At 47.0% G+C, this 10,349-nt stretch overlaps 1 protein-coding gene across 5 annotated transcripts in view; it reads right to left on the reverse strand.

Annotated features, from left to right (window-relative positions):
- Window positions 1-4,840, reverse strand: part of ADRA1A (adrenoceptor alpha 1A) — a 105,971-nt gene extending 101,131 nt beyond the window's left edge. For 4 of the 5 annotated variants that reach the window (XR_014293573.1, XM_082616118.1, XM_082616116.1 and 1 more), the window contains exon 1: window positions 1,517-4,840. Coding sequence is in view for 4 of the 5 variants with exons in the window: in XM_082616118.1 (XP_082472244.1) it covers window positions 1,517-2,399 (883 nt within the window). In the remaining variant the exon portion in view is untranslated. The remainder of the gene's footprint in view (window positions 1-1,516) is intronic. The other variant, XM_082616117.1, reaches the window with a different exon arrangement.
- Between the last annotated feature and the right edge of the window lie 5,509 nt (window positions 4,841-10,349).

Below are 10,349 nucleotides of genomic sequence, written 5' to 3' on the forward strand. Positions count from 1 at the left end.
AGCCAGTGGCTCAAGTAAAGAGTGTTATTTAAATAAATTCAAAACTCTGATAGAATTCTAGGAGCAGAGAAAGCAATAATGATGAAAGACCAGGGAGTGGACTTGGAAGGGCCTCTCAAGCAGCCATGCTGGGTAGAAATTTCTGCAGTGATGGAAATGTTCTATATCTCTGCTGTTCAAAACAGTAGCCACTGGCCACATGTGGCTATTGAACACTTGAAATGTGGCTGGTGGGACTGAATATTAATTTTCTTTAATTTTAACTTACATTAAATAGCCACCTGGGGCTGGTGGCTATGGTGTTAGACAGCAAAACTCTAGAACCCGAAGAATCCCTTCCCCCGACTTGTGATTACAGGATAATAATGCATACCTCACTGAGTTATTGAGAGGACTAATGATATAAAATTGTCAATGTCTGAAACATAGTTAGCCCTCAAAAAATAATAGCTGCTATTACTACACAGTGTCGCAAATTACTTTCAGTACATGCCATGTAAACTGGCTCTAAAGTACAGAAACAGACTTTTATTAATTTTTTATTGTAATTTTTTGTTTGCCAGAGTTAGTGGATAACCAATGTGTGGGTCTATATTTGAGCTCACAAACTAAAAATAGCAAACAACCATTTTGGGATCTCAGGAAGGCCTTCCAGAGATGGACGACGATTCCAAGTGGATCAGCTTGCTGATATTTATAATGAACTAATTAGTTTGACAACAGCTAACTTAGCGTTTGAGAAAATTGGATTTGTAACATTACTGTATTATTTTCAGTGTCATCTGAAGCTTCCTGAATGATTTTGGATAAGAGTAGTATTTGCTTTATTTAATACTTGGTATTAAAATAAAGCAGAATGTATTTACTTATTGGAAACATTATGTTGAATTCTTAAAAGGTTAAATTGGTTTGGACATAATATCGTTTTTTTTTTCTTGTCAGTGGCTCACCATGCTTTCTTCCACACTGAATCCAGAAAACAAAATGAACACAGATACAGAACATAAGCAGACCGTTATAACTAACCCTTAATAATCTAATCTAATAATAAAATTACACGTTTGTTCAGAATAAGCATGGTGCTTACTTTTAGGACACAAGAATCTGCAGTCCACAGCAGCAGAGGTGAAAGTGGCATTCCATGGCCCCTGCCTAAGTGCCTGGTGGAGACTGAGACTTGAAATCCGAGGATGGATGTATTTAAATTAAACACATGCTTTAAAGCATTAAGAAAACTTGACGTTCTTATTAAGGAGACCAATTAACCTGCTTCGGTAGGATGCCACTCTGCAGTAGTTGAAAAAGTGCCCTAGGACGTTATATAAATGAAACCCGGAGCAGAAAGGGAATGAAAATTTACTTTTCTACATAGGAGCCTTTCCTAACTGCCCTCCCTAGCTTTGCTGTTTGAAATGCAGATCCTTTTTCTTCCACCCGTGACTGTGAGTCTGGGGTACCATCATGGGAAGAGGGTGAAGACTCCTAAATGCTAAAATGAGGTGCTGTAAAGACTTACCAATGGGCATCACTAAGAAAAAGGGCAGCCAGCAGAGGACGAAGCAGCCGACCACGATGCCCAGTGTTTTGGCCGCTTTCTTCTCCCGGGAAAACTTGAGGAGTCTCACGGAGAAGTGTGTCTTGTTCTTGGCGCTGGACACCCCGCTGCCTCCGACCGGGACCTTTTTGCGATGGATGCGGAGCGTCACCTGCTCCGAGTCCGACTTGTCGGTCTTGAGGCCGGACTTGAGGCCCCGGCTCTCCCTCTTGGCCACCACGTAGACCCGGCAGTACATGACCAGGATGATGGTGAGCGGCACATAGAAGGAGCCGAGCGCGGAGAAGAGCACGTAGCCCGGCTCCTCATTGATCTGGCAGATGGTCTCGTCCTCGGGGGCCGGCTGCCTCCAGCCGAACAGAGGCCCGATGGAGATGACCAGGGAGAGCGCCCAGACGCAGAGCAGAGCCATGAGACCCCTCTTCTGCGTGACGATGGTGGGGTAGCGCAGCGGGTAGCTCACGCCGATATAGCGGTCGATGGAGATGATGCAGAGCCCCATGATGGACGCAGTGCAGCACAGGACGTCCACCGCCGCCCAGATATTGCAGAAGACCCTGCCAAAGGCCCAGTAGCCCAAGATCTCGAAGATTGCGGAAAAAGGCAGCACCGTGGACGTGAGTAGAAGGTCGGCCACCGCCAGATTGACGATGTAGTAGTGAGTGACCGAGTGCAGATGCCGGTGGCAGGCCACGGAAAGGATCACGAGGATGTTCCCCAGTACCCCGAAAAGGATGAGGCCCCCCAAGATCACCCCGAGCAGGATGGCCTTGGAAATGTTCACCGGTGGCGGCGGGTGGGTGCAGTTGGAGCTGTCCGAGGCATTTCCAGAGAGAAACACCATGGTCCCAGCCGGGGCCGGGCGAGGTCCGGCTGTTGAGGGCCACTCCGGGCCTGGGCGGAGGTGGGAGAGAGGGAGCGGGGACTCAAAAGGTCTCCGCTCCGGGGAGCCTTGCCTGCTGAGGTTGTCTGGCGGTAAGAGAGAGCGTACGGGTGGGAAGCAACCCGGGCCAGCTCTGGAAACCCTCAGAAGGCCACGCAAAGGGGCAGGGCATTAAAGGCAACATGGCCATGGGCGCGCGGGGCTGCCCGCCGACCCTCTGCAGCAGCAACGCTGGCCCGGGGCCCCAACTCCCTCCCTACGCGAGGCTCAGCGCGGAGCTCGAGGAGACGCGATGCAAAATGCAGTCCCAGAATTACGCGAGTCCCCTTTCTTGCACTGTCGGATCCGTCCGGGTGTGAAGATTGAGCATTCCGCACATAATTTGGAATTCAAAAATCCAGCGCCTGTCTCTCCCACAAACCACAGGCACGTACGGGTCTGCCGTCGACTCTCAAAGGCGGGGACCGTTGGCATCTGGGCGCTTCTCCCCACCCGCAGTTACCCTCAGTGTGGCTGGACTCATGGTAGATCCAGCTTCTAGGAGCGCAGGCCGGGGGACGTGGATGTGAAATGTTTGCCAAGACCGAGGCGGCTGCGGAGCGTCGTTTGCCAGCGTCCTCCTGAAAGAGCGCAAAGAGAAATGCGGAGTGTGAGCCAGGCGCCCTGGGGAGCGAGGCTGTGCCCTGCCTCGACTGGCGGTCGGACGCGGCGGGGAGTCCCGCCGACTCTGCGATCCCGAAGCGGTTCGCGCAGCAGCAGGCGAGCGCGCGGGAGGGGACCGCGAGCCGTGCCCCGCCGCTGGGAATCTGCCCTGGCGCGCTCCGCCGCGCAGCCTCTCGCGGGGTTCGAGATCCAAAGCACACACCCCCTAAACTGCAGCGCCCGGCGGCCGGACTGCTAGCAGCCGTGCAGAAATTAAAATCCCAGAGCCCGAGAAGCGCGGCTGACGGGCATGCAGCGCCGAGCCAAGTCGGTGGAAACCCGGAGGATCTACCACCCGGTTGCCACTTGAACAGGTTGCTTCGCAGTCACCTGGAGGAGGCGGCCTGGGAGAGGGAGCCGCTGCGACCCGGGGACCGCAGGGCCAGTGCCACGCGCACGCTCACGCCCGAGGAATTCACACTTGAGTGTGCGGAGAGCGTCGGTCTGTCGACCAGCCAAGCCGGCCTGAGAGCCGAGTCCAGAGCAAAGCCCTCGCGACCCAACGAGGGCTGAACGCGACCTAGATCGGTCCAGGATTCCTTTTCTACCCAGAGGATCAGCGGTCCCGGAGGACTCGAGCCTCAAGCCACACCCAGGCGGGCTCCGGGGGTCCAAGAGGAAGAGTGGGAGCGGGGAGCGTCATTCTGTCTAAGGGGCTGTGCAGGCGGCAGTCACTGCGGCTTTTGTACAGTAGGCGTAAAAATCAAGTCCGCGCGCCGGCGGACAGGGGACGCCTCGTATTTTCCGAGCTGGGGACCACGGTCTGCGTAAGAAAGCTAGGTTTCCACAGCTGCGGGCCGACCGCAGGGACTCGGGCAGGAATGCGGGGAGTGGGGACACACCTTGCCTTGTAAGGACTCTGCGGCTGGGCCTTGAGGCGGGATTCCCGGGCAAAGGCTGCTGTGAACATCACAAGTTCTAGAGCTCACAGGCGATACAAAAAGCAAGCAACTGCAGAAACCCGTTTCCCCTACCTCGGAGCGGTAAATACGGGGTTAAAAAACACACTTGTTAACGAGGAGATAACTTCCCAGAATATAAGGGAAACGAGGTGGGGGTAAGGGTGCGGGTGAAAGAAGCGGGAGGAGCCTGGGGAAAAGTGGGAGTTGGGTCTCGCCCTGAGGCCCAGGGAGGTTTTCTCTAATCCACCCGGCCCTGCTGGACGCCGGCGCCCGGCGCTGCAGCGCACTCACCTGGAGCGCGGATGCAGAGCCACTCGCGCGCGCGTGGCGGGGACTGGACGGGCTTTCGGTCCCAGGAGCAGCCCTGCTGCTTCCTCCCTCGGCAGAGAGGGAACCGTTTCCGACGAACCAATTCCTAGTCCTTTTGCACCCGCTGACTCACCCCTTTCTCTACCACAGACGTCTTTAAGCTCCTGTCTCACAGACGCTTTACCTGGAGATTTTAAAAATAAAGAGAGAAAACAGAAAAAGAAAAAACCAAATACTGCCAGGCAATAACTCCACCTTCACCCTTTTAATATTCAGCTCCCCGACATCAGCAAAGAATAGCAAGGAACTTTGCAGCTCTCGCTGACGTAACACAGTCAGTAGCCCCAGCTAGTACCGTAATCTCCTGCTGTTACCGTATTACTCCGAGGTAACAGGAACAGTGAGCACATCAGTATTTTTTTTTCTCTTGCCTTGGGTGAATTGGGTTCTCGCTTCACTTTAAGAAAGTGTGTGTGTGTGTGTGTGTGTGTGTGTGTGTGTGTGGCGTGGGGGTGGGGAGAGCGGGGAGAAGGGATTTTTTATTTGTAGTAAATAACTCTTTTAAATGATCTGATTTTAAAAGTAAAGAAAAATAGACACTTGCCAGACACATATTACTGTGTGTATGATGTGTTCAAAGAAATGCCCAGTAAAGTTATTTTGAACAGCTTGATTCAAGGAACACTTAGGTTCTGTTAAAATCAAAAAGAAGCATATGGTTATGCCAAATATGCAGGTAAATTATATTATTTGCAGATGTTTTAAGATGAATGTAAAATCAGATAAAATTCAATAAATCTGATTATAATAAAATTATAATTCTAGGAAAATAAAGTAAGCATATCTAAACCTTCTGAAATACGACACATCTCTCATTTCTTCAGACAAATGGACTTAGAAAGTATGATGGTCGTACCGCAGTTTCTTACGTGGCTTAGTGTTATTAAAGTGTTATTAATTATTTTCCAGTTTCTGTAAGAAAATGTACCCTTTAGGGCTTCCCTGGTGGCGCAGTGGTTGGGAGTCCGCCTGCCGATGCAGGGGACATGGGTTCGTGCCCCGGTCCGAGAAGATCCCACATGCCTCGGAGCGGCTGGGCCCGTGAGCCATGGCCGCTGAGCCTGCGCGTCCGGAGCCTGTGCTCTGCAACGGGAGAGGCCACAACAGTGAGAGTCCCGCGTACCGCAAAAAAAAAAAAAGAAAAAAAAAAGAAAATGTACCTTTTAAAAGAGTGTTACTTCTCTTTAATGCATGAATAGTTGGAGTATGAAAAGGTGACATCACCAGTCTTATTTACTTTTTTTTTTTTTCTGGTAAATTCCATGTTCTGTTTAGCTTAAAGTTGAAGAAAACCACCTGTGTTTTAGAAAATTGGGGAAATACCAGAATTTCCTCCACTCTGATTCCCACCTCCTAAGTCCCCGTCTTTCATCTTTATTGATTCAGACAAAACACACTGTTCATAAAGTAGTTAGTAGGTTCTCTTAAACCTAGTAATAAAGAGACAACTTTCAGTACAGGTAAGTAGGTACTTGAATTCCCTCACCTGAACACAAGTTTATTAACATTGTGACCTTTTCCAAGGGGGAAGTTTGGGAGACTTCGTTATAGCAGTATACCTCCAAATGCCTCAGAGGCATGCCCTCAGGAGGAGCAGGGAGCCCTGCTTCATCAAAGACCTAATATTTAGATGACCTCTTTCCTGTAAACAATGCCATCCCACCCGCCACATCTATAGGGGGGTGAATTTTATGTTGTAGGAAAAGCATATGGGGTGAGGAGACAGGAAATCTGGGTTCCCTCTAATTACTAAGTCACTTGCTGTCTGAGATGCCGTCCCCTCCGTGGAAGAGGCTTTACTACAGTTCCCTGAGACTCCTACATCTTATCATCAAATATGTATACAAAGTCTGTTCTTCAGAAATCCCATCCACCAGAGGATGATATTACTGTTTAGTTTCGTATTCATTAACCTTACACCGTGAATGCAAGCTTTCTAGTAAGACCTGTTCCGTGGCAAATAAGGGAAGTAGTGCTATCCAGAAGAGTGACTGAAAATTGCCCAACTCTGCAGGGTCAAAATGTACAAAGGCTTTTGGAACTCCCAGGACCCCACCTCCAACAAACAAGCATACTCACAATCCCACCCCCTCAACCAATTAGCTAGTGCCCAGACGGAGAAAAGCAGCTCTTTATTTCCACCTTGGCCTCTGTATGCTACCAGGTAGGTTTTCAAATCCACTTCCAAGCCGGTGAACACCAATCTTGGCTAAACTAGCTCTCAGAACCAATTTTTCCATGGCTGATCACAGACCTACAAACAGGAAACTATTCATCTTCATAAAGAATGGTTGATGCGGGTGTCCCAGAAGATGCTGAGATAGACCCATGGGAAGGTGGAGTGAAGAAAGAGGAGGCTGTGGAGTGGTAAAGATCTGCTCCTGCCCTCCTATGAAACCAGGGTGAAACTCAGCTTTTCTGAGCCTTGGTTTCCTAATTTTTAAAGGGAGACAATAACCCCCAACCCCAGGGTTATTTGGACTGAGTGAGATTATATCTCACGAAGCTTATCAACTCTCTTGTAATTAATCTTAGCCCTTTTCCTTTCTGCTTATTTTGTGTGCTACTTTAAAGTGAAACATACTTCTAACCCAGAGTGGTCCAAATTCCACATTTAACAAGAGCACAAAGTATTCAGCTGGAGAGGTGTTTGAAATGCCCTGCGAACTATGCCCTGGTCCACTGATGTAACCAGGGTGACCCTACACGGCAGAGTGGGAGAGCTGGCTATGACTCCTGTCTGCTCCTCCTCTTCTTCCCATCCCTTCTTGTCCCACGTCTTGAAGGGCTATGCAGATATGTGTGAACACTTCAGTGTGTACACCCAAACCGCTGCCTCTTGGCCTTGGGCCTCAGGGTGCACACACCTGTGATATGGTCTTCCCTTGAGAGGGTAGACCCGGAAAAAAGGCCTAAAGTCCTTGAAAGTGGTTGTGTGGCCATTTGGGGCAGGAGATGCTAGATCCCAGAGCATGACCTAGAAGAGAGGGCACAGGCTCCAGGCTGGGATATTATTCTACTCCTGTGGACTCTTTGCTCCACGGAAAGGGCCACAGCCAGAGGGAGTCCGAGCTGGGCTTTCTAAAGCACGAAACGCAAGGCACAGGTCCTATTACCTGGACCTAAGGGTGCTACTCTGTTCAGATGTGCTGGAACTTGAGAAATCTCCTGCAGGGGAAGTTCTGGGAAGCCTCATGGGATGATGTTGCTTGACTTAGTGCTTGCAGGATAAGCAGGATTCGGATTGGTAGACAAAAGTAAGGTAAGCAGATGAACAGCAGCTGTACAGTAGAGTGGGGTGTGTGTGTGTGTGTGTGTGTGTGTGTGTTCACAGACCCTGGGGGAACCAACCTAATTGGAGAAGAAGGGCTTGCAATCGACATACACTGATGCCTTAGACTGGCAGGACTCTGTTAGTGACTAGTGAGAAAGTCAGGTAGTGTGGGAAGCTTTGAAGAAAAAAAAGAATCTGTCAGTCATTATCTTACAGGACGATACACAATGAAATTAGGAACTGATTTCTGGAATTTATAATTCCACTGACAGGGTAGAGGGTTTAATGTTAGTATCCACCAAGAAGACCTGGCTTTTCAAGGCATTCTCCTAAGGCTTAAAAAAAAGTGTGAGGGAAATGAAAAACTGCTCAGAATGATACTGATGCAGTATCCAAGTCATGATTCTCCAAACAAACATTGTGTTCTAATCCTTGAATGAACCGAGAAGACTCACAGTGCACAGACACTGCTGAAGGAAGCCTAGGATGAGATAATGATTCTGTCTTTGGCATCATTCATCCCGATTGTTCTCGTCGCCCTGAGAAAATTACTTGCTTCAAGTTATGGGAGTCACAGCATCCCATCCCTACAGTGTATGTTATGGTGGAGTCAAGCCAGCCTGTAGCCAATTATACTTTTAAAAGAATAAAACTCTGCTCTTTGCATAGCAAATATTAGTTGATTCATATCAATCAAATTCTTTCAATACCTTTGTCCAATAATAACAGAAAGGGAATTGAAACACCTAAAGCAATATCTGTAACAAATTTAGAAATTCTTTATCTCATTTCTCCATCTGCTGACCTGCTCTTACAGGCACATTAAAATTCTTATTGACCTGAATTTCATTATAAAATATATGCTCAGAGTAACACATTTTAAAAAGTTAGAAATATATAAAAATAAAACTAATCTGTAATTCTGTCATTGGAGAAATAGACACTGTTAAATATTTGCAATATTTTCCCTTTTTCTAAACTCACATGTATAAATGACATACTTAGATATATATATACATGAAATATATACATGTATTTACAATATTATGTGTGTAAATATACATTATATACAATACTACAATCATACTGTATCTACAGTTATATATCTTGTTTTTTCATTTAATATTATTAACCCCATATTATTAAATTTCTGCCCAAACATGACTTATAATGGCTGCATAGCAATTCCATTGTGTGTATATGTCATGATAAATTTAAATATTTGGATAAATTTAATACTTGGATATTTGTTTTTAACAGATGTCTGATTTATAACTTGTACTGTGATAAATACCCATATATAACATTGTATTCTAATTTTTTCTTAAGAATAACTTCTATAAGTGAAATTAAAGAATCGAAAATTATGAGCACTTAAAAGGTTATAATACATATTGCCTTCTAAGAAGGTTTTACAAATGCAAATGGAAAGTGTAAACTCCTAAGAGTATGGCAGAACCTCCTTTTTTTTCCTCTTGTTAACCTTGAGTATTTATAATAAAATCGATAAGTACATAAATAAGTATAAATGAAATAAATCTTAGCCAATTTAACAAGTAAAAAAATCTCATTAAACTTTTTATTCTGGGGCTTCCCTGGTGGCGCAGTGGTTGAGAGTCCGCCTGCCGATGCAGGGGACACAGGTTCGTGCCTCGGTCCGGGAAGATCCCACATGCTGCGGAGCGGCTGGGCCCGTGAGCCATGGCCACTGAGCCTGCGCGTCCGGAGCCTGTGCTCTGCAACAGGAGAGGCCACAACAGTGAGAGGCTCGCGTACCGCAAGGGAAGAAAAAAAAATTTTATTCTGTAATTATAAGTGTATTTTTATACACTGATTTGACATTTTCATTTATACTTTTCTGATTTGCTTGTCCATGTTTCTATCAGTCAGGATTTAGTCAGAAACTGCTGTAGGTGTTTCAAGCAGGGAGTGATTTAATACAAGGAATTAGAGGCTCATAAGACAGTTAAGAAAGACTGGAAAACAGATCAGGGAGAGCTGCTATTTGCTTTCAGGAAATCTGTAAGTACAGCAATATCAGGAAATCATAATGGTGAGTTCAGGTGCCTGAAGCATCAATAACGTGCAGGACACCCAGAAAGAATCTTCTGGCAAATCCTCACATGTGCTGTGGGCTGAAGCCTTCATTCCTACATGACAGTGTTACATGGGGCACAATGGCTTCTGCTTCTCTTTTACAGGAATTCCTCTTATTGGTACATTGTAACCCAAAATCTGGTTGACAGAGATTCTTCCAGCTGTTGCAATGCAGAGAGGAGCATAGAAGGGGGAAAATGGTTCTAAGTGGCTGATGGTTAATTTGGTATAATGTCCACTGGCCATTTTTATATTGGTGTTTCCCCCTTTTGTCTTGTTGCTTTGTAAGTACTCTTTATATATATTATGGCAGCCATGCAAATGTGCCATCAGATCTCACACTTCCTATAGGCTGCTCCCTACCGATGGCTAAGCATAGCAGAAGTTCTAAAGCAGGCTTGTTACTGCAAGACCTGGGATTTCTTTTTTCTTTTTTCTTTTTTTTTTTTTTTTTTTTTTGCGGTATGCGGGCCTCTCACTGTTGTGGCCTCCCCCGTTGCGGAGCACAGGCTCCGGATGCGCAGGCCCAGCGGCCATGGCTCACGGGCCCAGCCGCTCCGCGGCATA

This window comes from Mesoplodon mirus (assembly GCF_964341445.2).
Source record: "Mesoplodon mirus genome assembly, chromosome: 1".
Lineage (NCBI taxonomy): Eukaryota > Metazoa > Chordata > Mammalia > Artiodactyla > Ziphiidae > Mesoplodon > Mesoplodon mirus.